The sequence below is a fragment of the Urocitellus parryii genome, chromosome 11 (assembly GCF_045843805.1).
Source record: "Urocitellus parryii isolate mUroPar1 chromosome 11, mUroPar1.hap1, whole genome shotgun sequence".
NCBI lineage: Eukaryota > Metazoa > Chordata > Mammalia > Rodentia > Sciuridae > Urocitellus > Urocitellus parryii.
In genome coordinates, this window is record NC_135541.1 from 103,842,624 (window position 1) to 103,865,703 (window position 23,080).

General features: G+C 36.8%; 2 protein-coding genes across 8 annotated transcripts in view; one reads left to right on the forward strand and one right to left on the reverse strand.

The window, feature by feature from the left end:
- Positions 1-14,079, reverse strand: part of Dram2 (DNA damage regulated autophagy modulator 2) — a 29,412-nt gene extending 15,333 nt beyond the window's left edge. For 3 of the 5 annotated variants that reach the window (XR_013342174.1, XR_013342175.1, XM_026402764.2), the window contains exons 1-6: positions 13,967-14,079; positions 13,492-13,602; positions 11,871-11,941; positions 6,548-6,692; positions 2,645-2,712; positions 1,654-1,793 (exon numbers count right to left, since the gene is read on the reverse strand). Coding sequence is in view for 3 of the 5 variants with exons in the window: in XM_026402764.2 (XP_026258549.1) it covers positions 1,654-1,793; positions 2,645-2,712; positions 6,548-6,678 (339 nt within the window). In the remaining 2 variants the exon portion in view is untranslated. Of the gene's footprint in view, positions 1-1,653; positions 1,794-2,644; positions 2,713-2,830; positions 2,878-6,547; positions 6,693-11,870; positions 11,942-13,491; positions 13,603-13,887 lie in introns of those variants that run through there. The other 2 variants (XM_077791380.1, XM_077791381.1) reach the window with 2 other exon arrangements.
- A 49-nt stretch (positions 14,080-14,128) lies between these two features.
- Positions 14,129-23,080, forward strand: part of Cept1 (choline/ethanolamine phosphotransferase 1) — a 36,932-nt gene continuing 27,980 nt past the window's right edge. For 2 of the 3 annotated variants that reach the window (XM_026402762.2, XM_026402761.1), the window contains exons 1-2: positions 14,129-14,209; positions 20,955-21,366. In XM_026402762.2, coding sequence (XP_026258547.1) covers positions 21,028-21,366 — 339 coding nt within the window. In that variant the 5' untranslated portion in view covers positions 14,129-14,209; positions 20,955-21,027. Of the gene's footprint in view, positions 14,210-14,242; positions 14,313-20,954; positions 21,367-23,080 lie in introns of those variants that run through there. The other variant, XM_026402763.2, reaches the window with a different exon arrangement.

Sequence of the window (23,080 nt, forward strand, 5' to 3'; positions counted from 1 at the left end):
GTTGATCTCTGCAATCCAATTTTAGCAAGAGTCTGTCTAAGTCAATTTAACTAGGATCCCCCATCTTAAACATCTGCTGATCCTGATTGGGTTCCTCAAACTCCACCATCCCCCAGGTGATATCTAATCACCCTGGTCTGCTTTCAGCAAGAATCCTATTAGGTGAGTTTAGTCAGAATACCTCCTTATCCCTGATATTTCTTCTCAGTAATTTTCCATCCACTGACCACCATGCTGCTTCTTCACTATAAATTCCCATTTTTCTTTGCATTTAGAGGTGAGCCCAATTTCTTCCTGCTACTGCAAAATCTCACAGCAGTTGCTAGTCAAGATGGCCCTAAAGAACATCTGCCTAATAAGTTTTATGAATAAATTTTTAACATATGCTAAAATTTTTAAGAAGTAGGTGTGACTTTTGCCATCTCCTAATTTACTGTTTCAGCCAAATAGCTACAGTAAACAGAGGCCCTAGGGCATGACAAGGCCCAAAGATGGACATAGACTAGGCTTTAAATTACTCTGGGAGAAAAGCCACGAGTCAATGGGAAAAAAAGAAAAAAAAAAAAAAAAACCTGTATTGGATTCATGTGTAAGACCTCTACCCTCTACCCTCTACTGTGATAAGCCACTGAAAATTCAGGCTTTGTTATAGCAGCTACCTTAATGTCCACATAGACTACGCTTATAGAGCTTACTGCATGTTGAGCATCCCTAATCTAAAAATTGGAAATATGAAATGCTGCAAAAATCCAGAACTTTTAAAGACTGCAGGGAGATTAATCAAAATCTAACACATACCAAGCGTGGAGCCATTATTACTATCCACTCCTCTGAAGAGCATCAACAGACAGGAATGTGGAGAGTTTACAAATACAGTCATGCACCACATAAATGTTTCCATCAATAAGGACCACATATATATGGTTGTCCTATAAGACTAGATTACATACTGGCATCTTAGGTTGTGTAAGTACAATCTATGATGTTTGCACAACAACAAAACTGACTATCAATATATTTCTTAGAAAGCACACTACTGTCAAGTTTCAAATGAGTGTATTTGGTGAGGCTGATTGCTACTATTAGGAATAGTAATATTAGGAATTAATATTACTAATACTAGTAACTAATATTACTAATACTATTATTTATTAATAATGATAGTAATATTAGAAATTTCCCCCAAAAAAGCTAGAAAAGCTATAGATCCTTCCTTACTTCCTAATGGGCTAGGCACCTAGGAATGGGAAGGCAACCAACTGAAACATCCAACAAGTACATAAAGTAGGAAAATGATTGTGACTTATCATATGAACAACAAAACAACTGGTGTTTAAGTCTCTGATTGTATCACTTATATCAATTCTGTTTGGTCTTGAAACAATATCCAATTAAGTAGTAATAAAGAGGCTAATTAACTGTCCAATGGATCCTTTAAAAAGTTAGAATAAAGTATATTTTTTTAATTACTGCATTTGAATTTTTTATTGTGAAAGTAGCTATTTCTAACAGGGTCAACAACATAAGGCAGTAGATTCCATTTTATTAAGGCAAAGACAAAAATAGCATGTAACTGAATGTTTCAAGCTTCCTTTTTAAACATGTATAATTAGGTACTTCAAAAAAATACCTATGCTGGGCTAAAACACAAACCTGGAAATTTGCCACAAGAGAAAGTCCTAAACAACTCAGTATTCCAAGTACAAGGCCAGCCTTGTTTAATTTGATGATAAGGTTCTCTTCAGGACTCAGGGCATGAACTTGCTTATAACGAACATAAATGGTGGCAATGCCTGGGAAGAGAGAATCCGAAAAACAACAAAGTAATAAATAACCAGGGAATAAAGTTGCCAATGAAGAGTTCACAAAGGTCACTGCTATCCAGAAGCACAGATTTTTCCTTTTAAAGTTAATCTGAGAGAACAACAACAACAACAAAAAAAAAAGCTGTAGATTTTAAGAACTTTTAAGGTTGCATCATAGAACTACTGGTTTCTCTGTGTGTCTGAGCAAGTTGTTTGCCTTCCATTAGTCTCATGTCTATAAATATTTAGTATAAAACTTAAGAGATGTGTGATGTCTAAGAGCTCTATAAAACACAAGATATCTTCATGATTAGCATCAAAGGCAAATGTAACTTGCTCTATAATTTGAATGAAATAAGCACAGGAAAAAATATCCAAAAGTTTATATGCTTCATTCTCATATCATTTTATTTCAAATTACTAGAATTTGGCTCAATCAGATATAACATTCAGATTATATAGGAAAAAAGCCCACTTCCATACTTACTTGTCAAGAAAGGGCCAAGTCAAACTTTCCACTGCCAAAGTATTGCCAAAAAACATAACAAAGATATGCTTTTACAGATATACTTCTGAAGAGTTCAGCTATAAAATAAATTTCTATAAATTGAATAATTTTCCTTGTTTTTGACACAAGCAAACAATAAATATCACATAAATGAATTCAAATATTTAAAACAATCATAGCTAAAGAAAGTATATTTCAGTAAATCAATAAAGTTTTGGTTCATAAAACATTTCCTCAATTATAACAATAAAATAATTGACACGATTGTGTTTAAAGAAGAAAATAGTAATTAGTATTAATTTTGATTGATAAAATCTCTCTCATTACTTACATAAAACTGCAGCAATATTTAACATTGCCCCAAACAAGCATTTTTCTGGAGCTACTGTACCAGTGTCACTGAAAGAAAAAAAGAAAATGTGAATTTATCACATTTCATGTTTTAGTCAGCTTTCATTGCTGCAACAAAATACCTGAGATAAACAACTGAAAGAAGGAACAATTTATTTCAACTCACAATTTCAGAGGTTTAAGTCCAGTTACTTGACTCCATTGTTTCTGGGCCTGTGGAGAAGCAGTACTTCATGGTGAGGAAACTGCTCACCTTGAAGAGGTCAGAAAGAGGAGGGGGTAGAGAGAAAGGGGCCAGGGACAAGATATAGTCCCCAAGGGCATGCCCACAGAGAAGGACCTACATCCTTCAACCAGGCCCTACTTCCTACAATTTCCATCACCTCCAAATAGTCCATTCAGCCATGAGTCCATCAAGGGACTAATCCACTGATCATGTCAGAGCCCTCATGATCCAGTTTCTTCCCAAAAGTCCCACCACTGAACACTGCTGCATAGATGACCAAGCTTTCACCACATGAGACTTTGGGTGACATTCTAGATCCAAACTATAACACTAGATATATGTGTGTATTTCTTCTACGGAATAAGTAGTAACAGGAGTTACTTCAAACCCTTTATCTTTTAAAAACCCATGAGCTCAACTTATATCACTATATAGAGAGAACATGATAATTTGTACTTCAAATATTTGCCTGCTTTACTTTTTTTAACAACATTTAAGATTATTTACCTTCCACATAATAGAAATTAATATAAATTGATTTTTAATGAAGAAAAAGCTACCCTTATTATTTTAAGACTTTGTTGCTGACTTACCATGAACCAAGCACATGCATCTGTCTATTCAGAATACTCCCTGAATACCATAGGCCCTTTCACAACTCGCCTTTTTGCACCTGTTGTTGACTTTGCCTATAATCCAATTAATATTTGCTCTATTAAAAAAGTATCAAGCTGGGCATGGTGGCACACTCCTGTAATCCCAACAACGCTAGCCTTAGCAACTTAGAGAGGCCCTTAGTGAGACCCTGTCTCCAAATAAAACATATAAAAGGATATGGCTCAGTAGTAGAGCACCTCTGAGTTCAATTCCGAGTTCCAAAATAAAATTTTTTTTTACCAAGTACTTACCATTAGCCAGACATCATTTTTGAGACAGGAATATGGAGGGAAGTGAAACAAAAGGCCCTGTCCTTATGAAGCTAACATTCAAGAGCAATTTTGAGGCCTCTCCTCTCTACAGCCTTGAACTACTCACTCCTCTAGGAGAGTAACACAACATCTTTGTCCAGATTTCTATCAAAATGACTTGCCATTCCACATTGCAACATATCTGTTTACATGCTTGTCCTTCAGGGTACTGTGCAATACATAGACCCAAATAGAAAACACACTATTTACTAACTGTAGTATCTTGGGCACCTACCACTTTAACCCAGTGGGAAAAAAAGAGAAGTGAACTTGCAGCAATATTTGCCTTTAAGGGCAATTTACATTCAGTTCTGTCCTTTGGGGCTGTAACAACTAAACCTTTTGGACAGAACTTACAGACTAAAATGAACTCTGCAGAACATCTATCTTAAGTATTTTGTAAATGAAAGAAATGAACCTAGGAGAAGTAAAATCAGTGCTAGAGTTTAAATACCTTAAAATGTTAGAGAAAGATTCCAGAGTAACACCAAGTTCATTAGCAGAAAAAATTTTAAAAGCAGGAGAGAAAAGGAAGTGTCTAGGGCACTAGTAGAAGATCACATGGAGTACCATCAGAGAACTGAAACTCTCAAAAAGAACTCAGTGGCCTCTGAAATTATTTAAACTTCCTTTAAAGTGAAAGAAGACAAGTTCTCAGAAGGGAAAATAAAAATACTGAAAGGCCCTCATGAATCTTAAATATATGCCTTCTCTAGGAACTACTAAAGAATGGTCTAGCTCCTTAGGCTGGGTATATCTCTAGCACAGTGGTAGTTATCAATCAAATTATTCCTAGAATTTATAACCTTAAATTATTTTTAAAAAGTGTTGGTTTTGTAAGTATTCTCTAAGTGTACCAAATTTGCTTTTATCATTTGTTTGATACCTCACCACTTTAGAAAAAACAAACATACATGATAATGCCCAGATTTTTCCTTGACATTTTAAAAAGCCAAAATGAATATTCTGTTTATCAACCTTTAAAATTTTGCTTTTTCTGTATTGGAAAGGTTATTTTTCAGAAAATAAATAGGTGAATAAATTAAATAACTATAACAAACATAAAGTGAAAAATGCTACTTAATTCCAACAACAAAAGCAATGCATTCAGTATCTCTATGAAGAATGATGTTTCCAAAGCATCATAAAGAAGTTGAATAGTTATGGACCTAACTATATTCCAAGTAGAATCATTTAGATTAAAACACTGGTAGATGTTCATATTTAAAAATGATATTTTAATAATGTTCTCATCATCTTCCCTCCCTATTTAATGTTTTACTTTTACATAAAAGTTTGAATCTTACTAACTCAGAAACCATTCAAAAAGATTATTATTTTTCTCATAGCCTCTTTTTTAAAAATATACCTATTAGTTATTGATGGACCTTTATTTATTTATTTGTTTATATGTGGTGCTGAGACTTGAACCCAATGCCTCACACATGCTAGTCAAGCACTCTACCACTGAGCCACAACCCCAGCCCTCTCATTTCCTCTTTATTAATGCACAATTGATGAAATGCTATTATAGGGGAATTTGCCGTGTCAAACTAAAAATGTTGGTATGCTATTACCTATCAGCAATCCCACTTCTAGGAATCTACCTAAATATAAATAGTAGCATACATATATAAAGTTACATGTTATATAACTGTCATTATAGTGTTATTTCTAACAATCAAAAAAATCATTAACCTATATAATTAACCTTTTAACAAATGAAACAAAACTAAGACCCCCCCAAAAAAAATATGTTAAAAGTGAGAAAAAATAAAAGAGAGAAAGAGTTTTGTATAAATATAGATGACAAAACAAATCAAACTTAGGAAGGAAATCTATCAAACCATCAGTCACCGCAGGGGGCAAGAATTAACTAGAAGAGTCTAGAAGAGACTTCTCTTTTAGTAATTTAAAAAAAAATTGTTATAAACATAGCACATGTAATTAAATACCTACACCCACAATACTCACATCATTAGTAGTTTTGAAATTTCAAAAAAATTACCCAAAATTGTTGAGACTTAATGTGTCAGAATTATCTAGGAAGCATGTCATAAAGAATAAATAACACAGCCCCCAGAGTCAAACTACCCAGGTTGTATCTTCATTCCAACACTAACCAAGTTGAGTGCCCTTGAGCAAATCACCTAAGCTTCCTGGACCTCTTTTCTTTTGCTATAGCTAGATCTTCAAGGTCTCCCCAAAGTTCATGTCAAAGCCTTGATCCCCAGAAAGGTGCTGTTAGAAGTGATGGAACCTTAAGAGGTGGGGCCAAGTAGTAGGTCTTCAGGTTATTGGGGATATGCCCTTGAAATGGATTAAGGAACCCTGGTTCTTTCCTTTCTCTTTTACTTCTGGGTCATGAGGTGAGCGGTATTGCTTTCCCACTCACTGCCACCATGATACGGTGCCTTGTCATAGGCCCAAAGTAACAGGGCCAATCGATCATGGACTGAAATCTCTAAAAAATATGCAGCAAAAACCTATTCTCTTTATAAGTTGATTTTCTCAGTACTTACTACAGTAACAAAAGGTGACTTAACATACCTTCTTCTCTCAAATGAGGATAACCTTTCCTACCTACCTTATATGCATGTTGTAAAGATTCAATTATCTAAGACATGAAGAATGCTTAAAATGTTACCTTGAATACAGTAAACAAATGAATACAAAAAAAAAGACTGACCTGATATAAGGCAAAGCAGGGTCGACATGGTGGAGTGTTACCGCAGTAATGTATGAAAATATGAAAGCAGCAGATGTCCAAATTACAAGGGCTGAGGGAAGAAAACTGAGGCCTTGCTGAAACCACCACATTTCAAACAGATCTTCTGAAGTGGAAAAACAAATTTAAAAAGATAAGTCATAAGTTTCCTTCAGTCTACTTTAGCCATCTATTCCTACCACCTTGCACTTATTACCCTGAGCTGTTCCCCTCCAAAAACATCCCCCACACCATTCCAATACCTGCTCTTCTTTGCTTTTCCAGTAAATGGAACCAAGATTCACCCCCTTGCCATTGCCAGAAACTTACTTTTTGTCCCATTTTCCCACATATAACCAAGTACTGCTTATTCCCCTAAATTTCTTCTCTCCACCTTAATAGCCATTACTCAACCTAAACCATTGTCATATTTAGCCAGATGATTATCATTAACTTTCTGAAGGGTCCTTATGATATTTTTAAGTATCTATAGTCATCCTTCTGTATCCTTAGCGGGACTGGTTTCAGGACACCTCAGAAAAATCTGCAGATGCTCAAATCCCTTATATAAAATGGCATAGTATCTGTATATAACTTATGCACATTCCCCATATACTTTAAATAATTTCTAGATTACTTATAATACCTAACACAATGTAATGCTATGTAAATAGTTGTTATACTATATTATTTAGGGAATTATGACAAGAAAAAAGTTTGCTGATGTTCAAACTTCATCTGTTTCTTGGCAAAACATTCTAAAATCTTTGGAATTTATCTTTTATGTGCTAATGAGATAACTGGGGTTGGCACCTCTAGGTAGCTTCAGGATGGGTGCTGATCACAGGAAAGATCACAGTGTGCTTAAAGTGCTGGGATTTGCTGGGTGCAGTAAGCGCATGGGTAACCTGGGGAACCATCCTTCAATGGTGACCCCAAGCTCTAACAAATTATCTTTTCTTCTTAATGTGGTCCATAAGGTCCTTTCATCAAAAGGCTGAGACAGGAGGATGGCAAATTCAAGTCCAGCCTCAGCTACTCAGTGAGGCCTTAAGTAACTTATTGAGGCCCTCTCTCAAAAAAAAGAAAGGAAAGAAGGAAGAAAGAAAGAATAAAAGAAGGGCTGGAGATGTAGCTTAGTGGTAAATTGTCCCTGGGTTAAAATCCCCAGTAACCACCCTTCCCAAAAAGAGTCAGGATTTTCAGCTCCACCCCACCCCACCTTCCAGGAGGAGAGAGGGGCTGAAGGTTAAGCTGATAACCAATGGCAAAATATTTTAATCAATTATACATATATAATGAAACTTCCATAAAACCAAAAGAACTGGGTTTAGAGATCTTCTAGATGGATGAACATGTAGATGGAGGTTCCTGGAGGGTAGTGAGCTCAGGGAGGTCATGTAGCTCCTTGGCATTCCCCACATGCCTTACCATATGTATACCTTTAGCTACATCCTTTGTAGTATCTTTTAACATAAACTGAGTCACTCTAGAAAATTATTTGAACCCAAAGAGGGGATTCTGGGAATCCCCATTTATAAAACAACTTGGGTCTTAAGATTGGCACTGGAAATGGGGGCAGTCTTATGGGACTGAGCCCTCAACCTGTAGGACCTGATACTATCTTCAGGTGGATATTGTCAGAATTAATTGAGTCAGAGGGCATTCAGATAGTTTATTTGCATAATTGATTGGTGTTATGGGAAGAAATTCCCTCATACTTCTTGGTGACCAGAGAAGTATTCTGTGTTTGTCAGAATTAATTGAGTCAGAAGGCATTCAGATAGTTTCTTCTACAGATTGATTGGCTGTTATGGGAAAAAATTCCCTCACACTTCTTGGTGACCAGAGAAGTATTCTGTGTTTTCTACATTACTCAGTCCTCCTCTCGTCTTCAGCACAATCAATCTAGCTGCCACCTTAAACCAGAATAATCCTCCTAATTCTAAAATAGCAATCTGACCATTTTACTCTCCTACAACGAATCCTTCAATGGTTACCCCAAGCTCTAACAAATTATCTTTTTTTCTTAATGTGGTCCATGCAGTCCTTGCATCATCTGACTCTACTTACTTTTTAAGGTCCTTGCATCATCTGATCTCTATTTACTTTCTATATTCACCTCTAGCTACTCTTTGTTCATAATTTCTGGCTCATCTTTATTATTCCCTACAGAAGGTCTTAGTGTTTACTATGTGTTAGTAATGTTACTAAGCACCTCAAATACATATCTTATTTAATCCTCTCAATAAAATTAGAGCAGTTAAGAGAACTACCTGAACCTATAGGGTGGGAATATAAGAGATAGGACTCAAACTCTCATAGCTTCTTATCGATCTTCTAATGTGCCAATGCCAGGCACGTTATGCATATTCCAGGCCTTCATGCATATTGTTGTGTATATGACTCAACCACAATGTAATTGCCTCTGCCAAATTATCTATCCAGTTAATGTCACAAATTTTTCAGGTCCCAATCCTTCTGGCTCCAGCTGAATGTGTCTGCTATTCCCAATAGCACCCAGTCCTTCCCCAATCAGGACACCCATCACACTTAATGGTCACTTGTTTGTTTTACCTTCCACACTAAACTTTAAGTTCTATGAGGGCAGGAAACTGTTTTTTTTTTTTTCACCATTATGTTTCCAATTTCTCCACAAAGGAGGAAAAAAGGACCTAAACACGTCTATAGCACACATCACTCTCTCCATTAAATTCTAGACTGAGGATGTTATGTAAAAATGAGTTAATAACATGAATTAGAAAACATAACAAATTCATATATTTAATTTATTTAAATTTTAAATACATAGAAATACTTTTAAATTATAAGAAATTGCTCCTATGTATGTAAGAATTATCTGGAAGACCTAAAAAAGTTTTGTTGTATTTCCCATGAACTTTGTATATATTCTTCCACCCCATTCTGCATAATCCTTCACTGTGCTCAGCTTCCTCATTTCAGCCTGACTTCCCAAATAATGAAATCTCAGTCTTTTTGACTTGCACATGTCATTGACTCTGATCATCTGACTTGCTACCAAATAGGAACATTTACAACTTGCTAAGTAAGTTTCTTTATGGCTAAAATCATCATTGTAAGCTTGATTTGAGTAAACTGCTACCTAAATTATCATAATCTCTTCTGTTTTGTTCCTTTTTCTTGTCGGTCCCAAGCTATCCCATCACTTCTTTCCTTCATCAATTTAATCATAGCAAATCTTTGCAAAGAACCCATAGTTGCTTTCTCCAGCATAGGTTTCTAGGACACTAATTCTCAATTTCTGGAAAATTTGAGTCACTGCTAACATCTGTTATATAAATGCTAAAATAGCATCTAAATAAAATAGTTTCTGTTTCTGATAATTCCCATCTAAAGTCATTAGAAATTTAGGAACTACCATGTGAATGGTGCCTGCTTGAGTTATGCACTTGGGAAGTCACAAGGATAACTAACTTGGTAGGAAGCAGAGGGAGCCTATCATTTGCCCCCAGTTGTGCTTTATCTGCTATCTATCAAATGCACCCAATGGAGTCATGCTGCTAGTATGCCATTTCAACTTCAGCTCTCAGTTTGACAACTAAAGATAATGTGATTTATTCAGCACTTAGATATTTTGGTAAAAGGAATTTTCCAAAAATTTAGTCTACCACACTGGTAGAAATAAAACTTCCTCCATGCTTTATTGTTTTTACATGTCTATATCTTTTCTTCAAAAAAGAGCTCAAATACTGTCTTCCATATACAACCTTCCCTAATCCCTTTGTATTTGGACACAAGCACCCTCTTCTGAGAGCATTTGATTCGCACATCTCCTTCAACTCTTTTTCTATAGCATGAACATTTTAGGAGGGTGCCTCAAGTGAATAAAATCCTTGAAGAGGGACTTTACTTATCCACCTAAGCATGGCAGAAGACTTTGCCCACAGTAATCACTCAATATTTGTTGAATAAACAAATACCCCAAACCAAATCATCTTAATTCTAAAAAGTGTTCATGGTTTTTATACTTTAATAAGCAGCATTACCATTTTTTTCCAGGTTATCCAGATTTGGGGATTTCTGAGTAACCTTTCTCCAAAGCCCTCATATACTGTCCTTCAGTGATAACAATTCTATCTCCATAAATCATTTACAAAAATCCTTCTTCATTGTGCACACTGTACCCTCATATTCTCAATTCTTTTGACCTAATTACTTTTCTTCCCTTCCATCCATTCTATTTGTATTGCCAGATTTACATTCCTAAAGCCAGGCAAGGTGGCATGCCTAAAATGCCAGCAGCTCAGGAGGCTGAGGCAGGAGGATTTTTAGTTCAAAGCTAGCCTTGGCAACTTAGGGAGACCCTAACTCAAAAAAAAATTATTTAAAAGAAATATTAATAAAGGGCTAGGGATGTGGCAATCCCGTGTGCCATTTTTTTTAAGAGAGAGAGAGAGAGAGAAATTTTTAATATTCATTGTTCAGTTTTCGGTGGACACAACATCTTTATTCTATTTTATGTGGTGCTGAGGATTGAATCCAGCGCCCCAAGCTGCCAGGCAAGCGTGTTACTGCTTGAACCACATCCCCAGCCCAGCCATTTTTTTTAATTGTAAAGTATTCTACTGCTCAAAAAAAATTTTTAACAAAATTGTGTGAATTTGGGCAATCTTTATAACTTCTCTGAATCAATTTCTCCTTTGAAAAATGGGAATATTATCAGCACAAACTATACTGTCCATATAATAGCCAATAGTATGTATAGCTAATTAAATTAAAAGTTCAACTTATTAATTAAAATTAAAATTTCAATTCCTCTATTACCCTAGCTACATCTCAGATTCTCAAAGCTACATGAGTGTAGTGGGTTGCCAACAGGATAGCAAAAATACTGAACCTTTCCTTAACATGGAAAAATCTCACTGGGCTGTGCTGGATACTTATTAGCATAAGGAAAGAACCTAACACACTGATAATGCACAATAAATAGTATCTTTAGCTAGGTGTGGTGGCATATACCTATAATCCCAGTGACTCAGGAAGCTGAGACAGGAGGATCCCAAGTTCAAGGTTGGCCTAAAACTTGGCAAGACCCAGTCTCAAAATAAAAAATAAAAAGGATTAGAGATGTATCTCAGTGGTAAAGTACCCCTGGGTTCAATCCCCAGTGCCAAAAAATAAATAAATAGTAGCTTTTAGTATTATTTGTTAAATAGCCTCAATAAATAGTTGTTTCATTGAGATTTAATCAAGAACTACATGAAATAATATGTAAGTAGTCAATAAATATTTGTTCCTTTTTTAGATCTGAAAGATAAATTACCTGTTTTATAAGTTAACAAAATTGTAGTCTTCAGAACTGCCCAAACTTGCACCTTTTGTAAATCCTGAATTCTATATCAAAAGAAAATATGAAATTACTGTTTTGATTTACATAATTTAAAACAGTACAATTTTAGGTCAACACATCCATAACTGTTTGTGGGAAAACATTAGGCTATAATATTAATAGGTCATTTTTCTTTAAAGAGTTGATACTTAAATTTTTTAAAATAATGGTGGTGAAAAATATATGAAATTAAATAATGTTTTAAATCCAGGATATCAACTTTTATAACCCTTGTTATACCAGACATATTTCCTCTGGCCTCAAAAAGGATAAATGAAAAACATAAAGGATTCCTCCTAGAGAAAGAAAGATAAAGATTCAGGAAGAATGATACTTTATTATTAAGCAAAATAAAACATTAACTAGTCCCTGAAATGCAATCTAAAAAACACAGTTGTTAGATCATATTCATCTGAGTGTAAATCCTATCTTTACCACTTTCCAGCAATATGACTTCAGGCAAGTTACTTAACTTCTGAGTTACAGTATTCTTATTTGTAAAACAGCCAAACCCTCAAAGCATTATTTCTTACAGTAGAGCAGAGCAAGCATAAGATAGTACGGTTCATTTGTTAATTCAGTAGAATCTTGTACACGAATAAATGAATCATCTTGTATTCCTACCTCCTTAGGTCATGAAGGTTCTCGTGGTCTAAACTAATAATTTAGAGGACAGGCAGAGATTGAAATGGTTTACCACTCTGCCAATGAAAAGTGAAAATTTTAAGCACACAGACTAAGTGCGAAAGTGTACTAATTGTTTCTGTATTTTCACCTTAGAAAGCTGAAAGCATGACAGAGTAATTCCCAGCTAAGCAAAATTAGAATTTTAATGGTTAATGATTCAAGAAACCTTTTAAAAAAATACTTCAAAATATGCAGTAATAATTTTACCTAGCAGTGGTTAGCAGAATGTTCTTGAATCTCTCACCTATCTTTTCTGCTTTCTCTGAAGCTCCACCTAACAGAACTCCAGTTAGAATATTTGTCAAATATTTAAGTCACTGGTAATAAGATGAAAATTTTATGCAGTCTCCTCTAAACAGTGACAGAAAATCTTGAGCTTCTTTCCGAGCTACACAGAACCACTAAGCCAAAAGCAAAGCATAACAGAAAATGGTTATTCTAAACTCTGACGTGTCCCCCTGACAAATGTAATATTTTTCCAATGGTTAAATCCTAAAAGAGTCTAGCAGATTAAGTAACATCTTTATAAATTATATGGAAAAAAAATGAGAATCTGATACTCAAACACAAAGAGTTGCATCGGGGTACTGATTTACAAATTAAAATATGGAAGAACTGAAAAAAACGATTCTTTTAGGCTGTGGTTTTTATTTTTCAAATGCATCCTACTGTAAATTGGAAGTGATAAGAGGACACACAGGACAAGCAACTTCCTTTCGGTATTGAGACCACTCCCTGCAATACAATTGTGAATAGCAGATGGAGCTTCACGTAAACACAAGGTCACCAAGGACTTCAATTCCAAACTTCCCTGCTGGCCCTCACCCCCAAGGTATCTGAGCCCAGAAGTGATCACAGGAACACTTACTCAAATCTAGTTTTTGTGGGACTGGAGGGAAGGTTATCCGTAGCCGCTTAAAACCGCAGAAAATACTTGGACCACTGCCTTTTTCCTCAGGAGTGCAGCATTCCGCGCTGCCTGGGGTCAGGGAAAGAAGCGGAAGACAAAGCTTAGCACTTAGCACCACTCGGGGTACGCAGGGAGTCAGGGGTGGGGGCAAGTGGGGTGCGGAGACCCGCGCCCAGCTTGCACTCGCCAGCTTCCCTCTGGACCCCCCGGAGCTGGCCTAGGACTCGCGTCACCACCAGCCCCTCTCCGGCGCCTGGCACAGTTTAGCCCCAGGAGGGAGAGGGTGCCAGCTGGGGTACGCGCACCCTGCCACCGGGGGTGATGGGTGAACTGCGACCCCACCCTCTGACGCACCCTCTAGAGTGAGCGGCGGGACTCCAGGCGCTTGGATCCGTCCTCCTGCCCCACCGACCCCACCTTCGGCCTATCTTACCTGGCTGGCCCAGCCAGCGCCGCCCGCAGGCTCCGAACCCTGCCAGCCGCTCCGAGACAGGGCGGGGCCCCCGAGGCGCGCTCCCGAGGAGCCAGGCCAGCTCCCGGCGCGCCGCCGCTCCTCCCGACCCTTTCTACCTTTACGGCAATCGCGAAAGTGTCGTGAAAGTGCTGCCGCCGATCACTCATCCAGTCGGCAGGAGTCGAAGTTGTTATTTCTAGGGGTGTGCTTGTTGAGGTCGGGGTAAGACTGCGGGGATCGGTCTTGGGGAAGCGGCTGGGAAGTGGAGGACGTGGTGGGAGGCGTTTCTCCCAGGCCGAGTGAAGAGAGCACTGGATGCTTAGGGGTGGGCATTACGGTATAATGCGGATGGACTCGCTGAGGCAGACGCCGTCCTTCTTCCTCTAACCGGGTGGCCTCGCGCGCGGGGTTGTGGGGAGGACGAGGGGCGACTCCTGGCCCCTTCGGGGACTCTGGAGGCTGAGGTGGCGGGGTCCGGGGCTGGAATCCCCGGAGCTGTGAGGAAGCCGAGGGTGGTGGGAGCGAGAAGCGCCTGCCTGGCCAGCGCTGGGCAGGTCGAGGGCTGGGGCGCTGCCCGCGCGGAACCGACCTTGCCTGTCAGGTCCACACCCTCCTGCCCCGGTGCTGCCGAGTCCACGAACCGTGTGGCGACCTGCGCCGGGCTTGCCTTCCTTTTGGAATGCGGCGGTGGTGTTTCATGGCTGGGCCTCGCTTCTTGGTCAGCAACTTTTCTAGAAATTTCAACCCGTATTGACGAGCTCTCTGAGATTGCCAGCTAGGGTTTAATTTCAGCAATATTCTTGGAAGGAGAATGGACTGAAGGATCGCTGGTGTGGGCCAGTGTTCCCAGGAATGCTGAGATGAATGAGATCTTTACATTTATCCTTGTTTGTGTTCCAGAATACCGTGCGTGGCATTTTTGTGTCGTGTGTGTGTGTGTGTGTGTGTGTGGCATTTTGCATCATTGGTGTTGAATGTGTGATTTTGCTTGAGATCTTTTAGTTAAGCGAATCTCTACTGCAGTAGACGGATGTATAGATGCTTTTGAACAAATATTAATGTTTTATCTGAACGTAGTCAGGAAATTTAGTACCTGCTGTCGAACTTGTAGAAATGTGTTCGAATACTTTTGTACTTGACTGGCTCAAAAAACAACATAGATTGGGATGAGGGTGTTTATAATATTACCAATTTAGAACAATTGGCTTTTGCATAAAATTCCAGGGATTGAAGTTCTGAAAGGATTTTGCTACGTATTTGTACTATGCTGAGAAAAGCACTTAAAAGCTTCTTGTACAACTTGTTTTTACGACTCTTCTCTGCCTCTCCTATTAAGGACAGTTACATTTTATTGCATAGCAATTTCTTTTCTAGGGTGCATATTTTCTTTTTTAAAATATTCTATGAAATGCAAGACTTTTGCTACCCGCCCTCCCCCAGAAAGTTACTTCCTTTCTTAAAGAATGCAAGATTGCACTTAAGCAAAACACTAGATCCAAGTTGTTTTACACGTAGTATTTTTGCTTCCAAGTCTGCTGAAAAGGCTTTTGTTTCTGTAAACTTGCTGTATGCATCATTTGTTAAGTAATGCTGAATTTAATCCTTTTTTCCTATTAGTTTTCTTTTTTCTTTCTTCCTTTCTCCTTTCTTATTCTTTATAATATGCCTCCTTTCCTGGTAGTGCCAGCTATTCGTATTTTCCTTTGGTAGTACCATAAGGTGGGAAGGAGTACGTATCACAAATTCCCTATGAAAGGATTGTAAACATAATGCTGAATCAGTGCAGATCAAAACTTGGCACCCTTAGATGTGGGGGGAGGAATGAAAATTCTGGAATTTCACATAACAGGTTGGATATTGTGTAAGTTTACCTTGTCCTCTGCTCAGCAGTTGAAGTTTTTTGGTTTTTATCTTTTGTCTTTTTTTTTAATGTGCTAGTCAGATGTACCCCATGCTAAAGTCACAACAGAAATATGGTAGGCAAATGTCATTATCCTCAGCCACTATAAACACAAATGTTTTACATGATAGACTTTTTAAGGCCCACTATTGTGTGTAATTTTAGTAAGTGTATTCATTAAATATCTCTGATTATAATCTTGTACTTTTGTTGGACTTTCACATAAATATTCATGTATGTACAAAGAAAATGCTTTGTCAGACCATATGTCTTCTCCTTTGGACTCCCCAAACAATTTGTTGGCATCGTGTTATAATTTATCCATTTATAAGACTACAACCACCCCACCACCACCTTTTGAGCTTCTTGAGAATATGGAATATTTCAATCTTTCTATTTCCCTAATATCTAGAAACAACTAAGTGCTCATTAAATACTAGATGTGTCCATATTTGTTCATTGTTAAGTACGTACTAATTACTTAGTGCTAGGTATAGTACAAGATAGAAAGAAAAAAATATTAACAAATATGGAAATTACTAAGCAATGTGCGTGTGATGAGAGGAAGGGGCGGGGAGACCCACAATAAACAGAAAATGTTCAAAATGCATCAAGTATTACCAAGAGTGCAGGACTCTGGAGCCTTAAAGGCAGTGGGAATTTTTTACAGTTTAAAATATTCAGTTTTATGATTTATGAAAACTATCCTCAGTTAACAATTAGCCTGTGCCCAGAATTGTAGGTTTCTTTGTAAATTTGTTGGTGGTTTTCCATGACATCAGAATAAAATCTCAGCTCTTTGCTTCTGCATTGTCTAACTTTTCAAACTTCATTTTTGTCGCACTCTTTTTATCTTCATTTTTGTTCCACTCTTCTATCTTGTTTATTCTTGTCTAGCCATTGTGATTCCTCAGGTACTTGAAAAAGATAAGCTCTCTTCTGCCTCAGGGCCTGTTCCATTTTCTTAAAACTATTCTTCTTCTTGCCCTTAAACCATCTCCTTCCTTCTTTTCCTAAGTTTAGAATAAAAGTTACTTCCTCAGAAACTTCAGTCACCCTATTTAAAACATGTACTCCCAACTATTTTCTGGCTCAGCATTTTGTTTTCCCACAGAACCCATTACACCTTGCAATGTTATTATTTGTTTTACAAGTTTTCAGTTGTTTCCTCACTGTGCACAGGAGCTGGGACCTTATCTGTATTATTCACTAGATTTAGGTATTGGCTGGATGAATTTAGAACTTGGAATACATTTTCTTATAAAAATTGTTTTGGTGGGTAATTTTTTCTAGGCTAGCCAGCAATAATTTTAATTTTTTACTTTTTTATTGTTTTAATTTCTTGCACCTATGGTGAGAAAGGACATTTTCTGCTTATCCTTTTGAGCACAGGCTTGATTCCGTAAAAAAATCTCATGGTTAAAATAAGTTTTGTTATATTTGTACCTCCTTTACACAGTTCCTTTCCTATATTCTTTCACTTTTCTCTCCACATAGTCTGTCCTCCTTTTGTATCTACTCCCTTGACATGCTTGTTTTTCCTTTTGCTAAAATTCAGAAGCTCCCGTTTTTTTCTGAGATGGTTTTCATGACTATAGTCCCCGCCTCACATATGATTGGAGAAAGAATGGAGTTGGACCTGTGGTAGTGTGAGTAACCTCTGTAGCTATTTACATGTGTTGAAAGTAAAGTGGCCATCTGTCTGTCAAGGGCTACATGTATCTGAATTTATGTTTGCAGTGTTGTTGCTAATAACTCCACAAGGACAGTGTTGCCAAATTGAAATGTTGGCAAGGAACCCCTTCAAAAACTCATTGTCTCTTTTCAAGTATAAATTGTATAATGGCTGGATCTGCAAAGGTTTGTCAAAATGTAGATTTTTCTAAAAGAAAAGTAAAAGTTAAAAGAAATCTAGGTCATGAAGGGGAAACTCAGAAGGAAAGTATCAGTTTGTTAACTAGTCCTGCCAAACGCTCAAATTTAAAACCATTAGGATCAATTGCTTGTACTTGTTCAGTGCCAAAAGCAAGCTAGCACCCTCACTGTATGAAGTTTAATAATAGAAGAATGGAACACTGCAACAATAAAATTCAGATGCGGTTGGCTCAACTTTTTATTCTTCTATCAAGTGAAATTCTATCAAAGCTGATTATTCTTATCAAATATGAAAATGCATCATTCAGTTTGACTAGAAAATTTGGCTACTATAATACTAAGTGTTTTGGTGGTAGATCTCAAGTGATCCCATTACTATTTGTTTAACATTATACAGACATCACTTAAAAGTAGTTTTAATCAGTAGCTTTGTGATATATCTGTGAGGAAGAATTCTTTGAAGTAGTGAGAAGTTAGTTTCTATTTATCATTTTGGTTTGAATTTAAATATTTTTACTTCAGAATACCTCACTTAGTTGAATTGAAGCACTGATAATTTTTTTTTTTGAGATTTTTGAAAATGTATTTAAGGAAGTTAGCTTGACTACAATGACTGTTTTCTGGACAAATGCTAAGAAACACGATTGGCAGAAATGTTGAATGCCACCTTAGGTCATTAATAATGTTAAAAATTTCGAAATTGAGTATTTATGAGGATATAGGGAAAATATCCTGGTTCATATGTGACACCAACATTGTATCTACATGTCCAGCTCAGCCATGTCTGGTTGTCCCTATGGCCTGTACTGCCATCACCTCCTAACTTCTCCAACTACTGGCCTTCATTAGCCCTCATTTCATCCCTTAATCAAGTATGAGGTGGCTCCTGCCATTCAAGACCACCCTATTATAACAGAATAAACCAGATCCTATCATGGGTGGGGTGGGAGGGGGCGAAGAAACATCAACTACATGTTTTCCTAATAGATTACCAGATCTATTGAGGGGTTCTGAGTTCTCTATCACATTCTACATTCCCATACTGCATCACTTCTGGGAATTACATACTACTTTCTAGATAGTTTTTGACAAGAAGATCAAAATACAGCTCTCTTGGTCCACTGTTACTACCCTTTTTATTCTATGAAGATTATTTCTTTTTTTTTTTTTAATCTTCTTAGAGTTGCTGTTTCTCCTTCTACTTATTAACTATGGATTTCCCACAATGTTCTTCATTCTTTTGCTTTTCTCTCCATACTTAATCCCTTCAAACCTTTTCTACTTTCTAGTCTTTACTGGACTTTAGCTTCTAAGTAATGGCAAAATTTTCATCTTTTACTCAAACTCTAGTCTTGATTTTGTTTAAAATATCTCTACTTAAAAGTTGCATTTATCAGCCAAGTGTGGGGACATATGCTTATAGTCCCAGCATGTGAGAAGCCATGGGTAGGGGGGATTCCTAAAAATAATTGTTACCTGTTATATCTTCTAGTCCTATAGCTTACACTTCACCTCAGTTTCTCTCTCATCCCCTACCCCAAAAAGTCAAAAAATAACTAACTGGTTTTCCATTCTAATTTTCTCTTTTAAAAGCAGTGCCACTAATCTCTAGCTGTTGATTCCTTTTTTCTTCTGCTTCACCTCTCATAGCCACACATGAGTACTTTCTACTGATTTTTTCCTTCCAAATAGAAAACCTGTAAACTTGACTGTCTTTTTCATATTTCCATTCTTACCCTGTTACTCTAGTCCATTGCCACTTAAAACCATTGAGGTCATCTGCTAATTTTCTTTTTTATTTTTTGGTATCAGGGATTGATCCCAGGGTCGCTTAACCACTGTGCCACACCTCCAGCACATTTTATGTTTTATTTTAAGTCGGGATCTCACTAAGTTGCTGAGGCTGTTTTTGAACTAGAAATCCTCAGCCTCAGCCTCTGGAGCCACTGAGATTACAGGCATAAACTACCATTCTCAGCTTTGTGAGAATGGTAGTTTATGCCTTTAATTGTTCTCATTTCCTTCTCCATTCTGATGAATGTGTGTGTGTATGTGTGTGTGTGTGTGTATTATGCATTGCTAAACTTGAAGATATAATTGTTTTCTTATGCTGTTTAATTACTTATTATAAGTATGTTGTTGTGAATCTTTTTTAAATCTTGAGCAAGGTTTCGGGGCTTAAACTTAGTTTTATCAACAGTCATCACATCTTCTTATCCTGTATTCTTACTACTTCCTCATTTTGTAGGGTCATTCTGCTGATACATATATGGTATTGTCTTCTTAGAGTTAATTTTTTTCTTACTGTTTATTCCCATCTAGAATACCATCTGTATCCCTTTTCACCAATAAGAAGTTTGTCTTTTGATTTAGCATAAGCAGAAACCCTGTGTTCTTTTGAACACCTCTTATACTCTGTGATATGTGCAAGTCAGTCAGCTGCACTACCTTAGTTTCTTTTTCTGTAGAAATGAGGGTGATTAATAGTCCCTATCTTGCCAGGCACAGTGGCGCACACCTGTAATCCGAGCAGCTGGGGAGGCTGAAGCAAGAGGATTGCAAGTTCAAAGCCAGCCTCAGCAATATCGAGGCACTAAGCAACTCAGTGAGACCCTGTCTCTAAATAAAATACAAAATAGGGCTGGGGATGCGGCTCAGTGATTCAGTGCCCCTGAGTTCAATCCCTAGTACTTAAAAAAAAAAAAAAAAAAAAAGTTATAAAGGTTTAGGTTAATATCAGTGCTCAATATTAAATGTTAGCTATTATCATTAAATAAAAATCTAGTTTAAGATCGATTTTAATCAAGTCATTCCTCTGGTATTAATACTACTTTCCTAGCCTTGGGGGTCTCAATTTCTATATATGTATATGAAGAGATTAGATTATTTCTAGCATTTGTTCTGTTATGGTATTGAGATAGAAAAAAATGTATGTGAGATAGAAAAAAAGATTGTGAGCTGCAAAGTCAAACAAACTGTAAAGTAACATGAAACCGATGACTATTAAAGCCCCTTAATAATTTTCACTTAAAAGTGAGATTATAAACCTTCAGTAAGAACTAGAACAAAAATTGGGCCCCTGGTTTTCTGATTTCTCTTTGATATTTATTATTCTATTAGCAGGTTGATTTTTTTTTTTTATTTGCTAATACTAATGTAAGTAGTAGCTGACAAGTATATCTTGTTTTTCAGGTAAACACGAATCACAAAAAAAACTACAAGACAAGGTTAATTGTTATTTCCAAATAAAAGAAAACCAAAATCCATGAGTGGGCATCGGCCAACAAGGAAACGATGTGGAGATTCTCACCCAGAGTCCCCCATGGGCTTTGGGCATATGAGTACTACAGGGTGTGTATTAAATAAGTTGTTTCAGTTACCTACACCACCATTGTCAAGACACCAACTAAAGCGGCTAGAAGAACACAGATATCAAAGTGCTGGACGGTCCCTGCTTGAGCCCTTAATGCAAGGATATTGGGAATGGCTAGTAGGAAGAGTTCCATCCTGGATTGCACCAAATCTCATCACCATCATTGGACTATCAATAAACATCTGTACAACTATTTTATTAGTCTTCTACTGCCCTACAGCTACAGAGCAGGTAAGAGGATTTCTTACCAAAACATAATATTTCTTATGTATCAGAATATTGTAATTGGGATTTCTGGGTCATTTTAAAAAATGCTTATTAGAAACCAGAAGCAAGGGGTATACTTGATACTAGTAGGTTAATTAATGTTAGCAGAATTTACATGTAAAATTTCATCCCTTTATAAAAGAGTTTTATGTTTTGTTTTCCAGATGGTTGAATAAAAATCTTAATAAAGTTTAAAATGATCAGAGAGAAAAGTCTGGTATTTGAGATGGCATAACTATAAACCAGTACTATCAAAAACATTTTTCTCTCCCTTCCAGAGAGAATTGTTGAATATCCCTTTTCTCTTCTTGTAAATATGTGGCTGATAGACTTCAGGTATATCACTTTTCTAAAAAGGGAAAGTAAATGTAAAAAGCAAGTCAATATCCTGCTCTTTTTCATATCCTGCTCTGGCTGCCATTAAGAAAGAAAGCGTGTTATTGCTTCCAAAGACTATATAAACCTTCTCAAATCCACACCTCTCTTCTGCTCTTATATTATTCTCTCTATCCATTACTTGAAAATAAAACTAAAACTCTTCATCCAAATGGGTATATTGATTTTTTTTTAATTTCCTTATCAAAAGGTAAACTAAAGTAGGTAGATGGAAAAGAGTCAGAAACATCTGTTCTGCCTTTATTAATCAGAATAATCTGTCTGGTTACTGTGGAACTAAAGATGTAAAAGTGACTCTAAATTACATGAAATCATAATGGCCACAACATTCCTTCTCTTAATTGAAGTTAATTTTTTTAAAGTAGATTATTCAGATAAAGTTACCATCCTGTTCCTTTATCTCTTAAAGTGAATGGCTATTAAAGGTCACAGTTACCCATAAAGCATGTGACTTTTGTTTTCCAGATATTTGTTTATTTTAATCCTCTTTTACTATTCAAATACAGTTTATACAGATTATATGACTGATTTTCCCTCATTTTCTTAAGTATCTTGCTGTACCTCATTTAGGACACTTAAAATCAAAGTCTAATAAAAATCATTTAAACCCGTCCTGGGGTCCTTCATCACATTTCCTCCAACAGTTCACCTGGAGCTTACTGAGGCCCTCACTGCTACTTCTATAAAAGTTTGGTGCAGATTTAACAAATTCGTTTATTAGAACAACAGAAAATGGGGTTGATTCCACTGAAGCCCTCCAATAGTCTAAAGTTAGATCTACAATGAAGATCAAAGATGGATCAGACAATAATCATCAATTATTGAATACCCTAGAACCTACCAGGTTCCATGTTCTATAATGCTTTTCTTTGGCCACTGTTTGTGATTTGGAATTATTGGAATAACTCTAGAATTAGTTAAACCTTTGGGGAGAGTTCCAGAATGGGAAATACTCTGATAACAGCAAATTTCTGGGGGGAATCAAGGTGGAATATTACTGAGGTACTGTTCAGTGCTCTACAAGGGAAGGTAATGTCCTGCAGGAGACATGCCTGAATGCATTTATATCTGCATGCTAGAAATACTTGTTATGCTCAAATCAGAATACGTTAAAATAAGCCAGGCCTATCTTCTGTAATAGTTCCTTATTATCTCTGTGATCTTCAGTAAGTATATAAATTATCTGAGTCATACTTTAATCTTTCTAGATCTTACTTTGTAATATTACAAGAATTAAGAAAGATCATGCATTTAGGGTGCTTAGCCTATAATGCTTAATAAG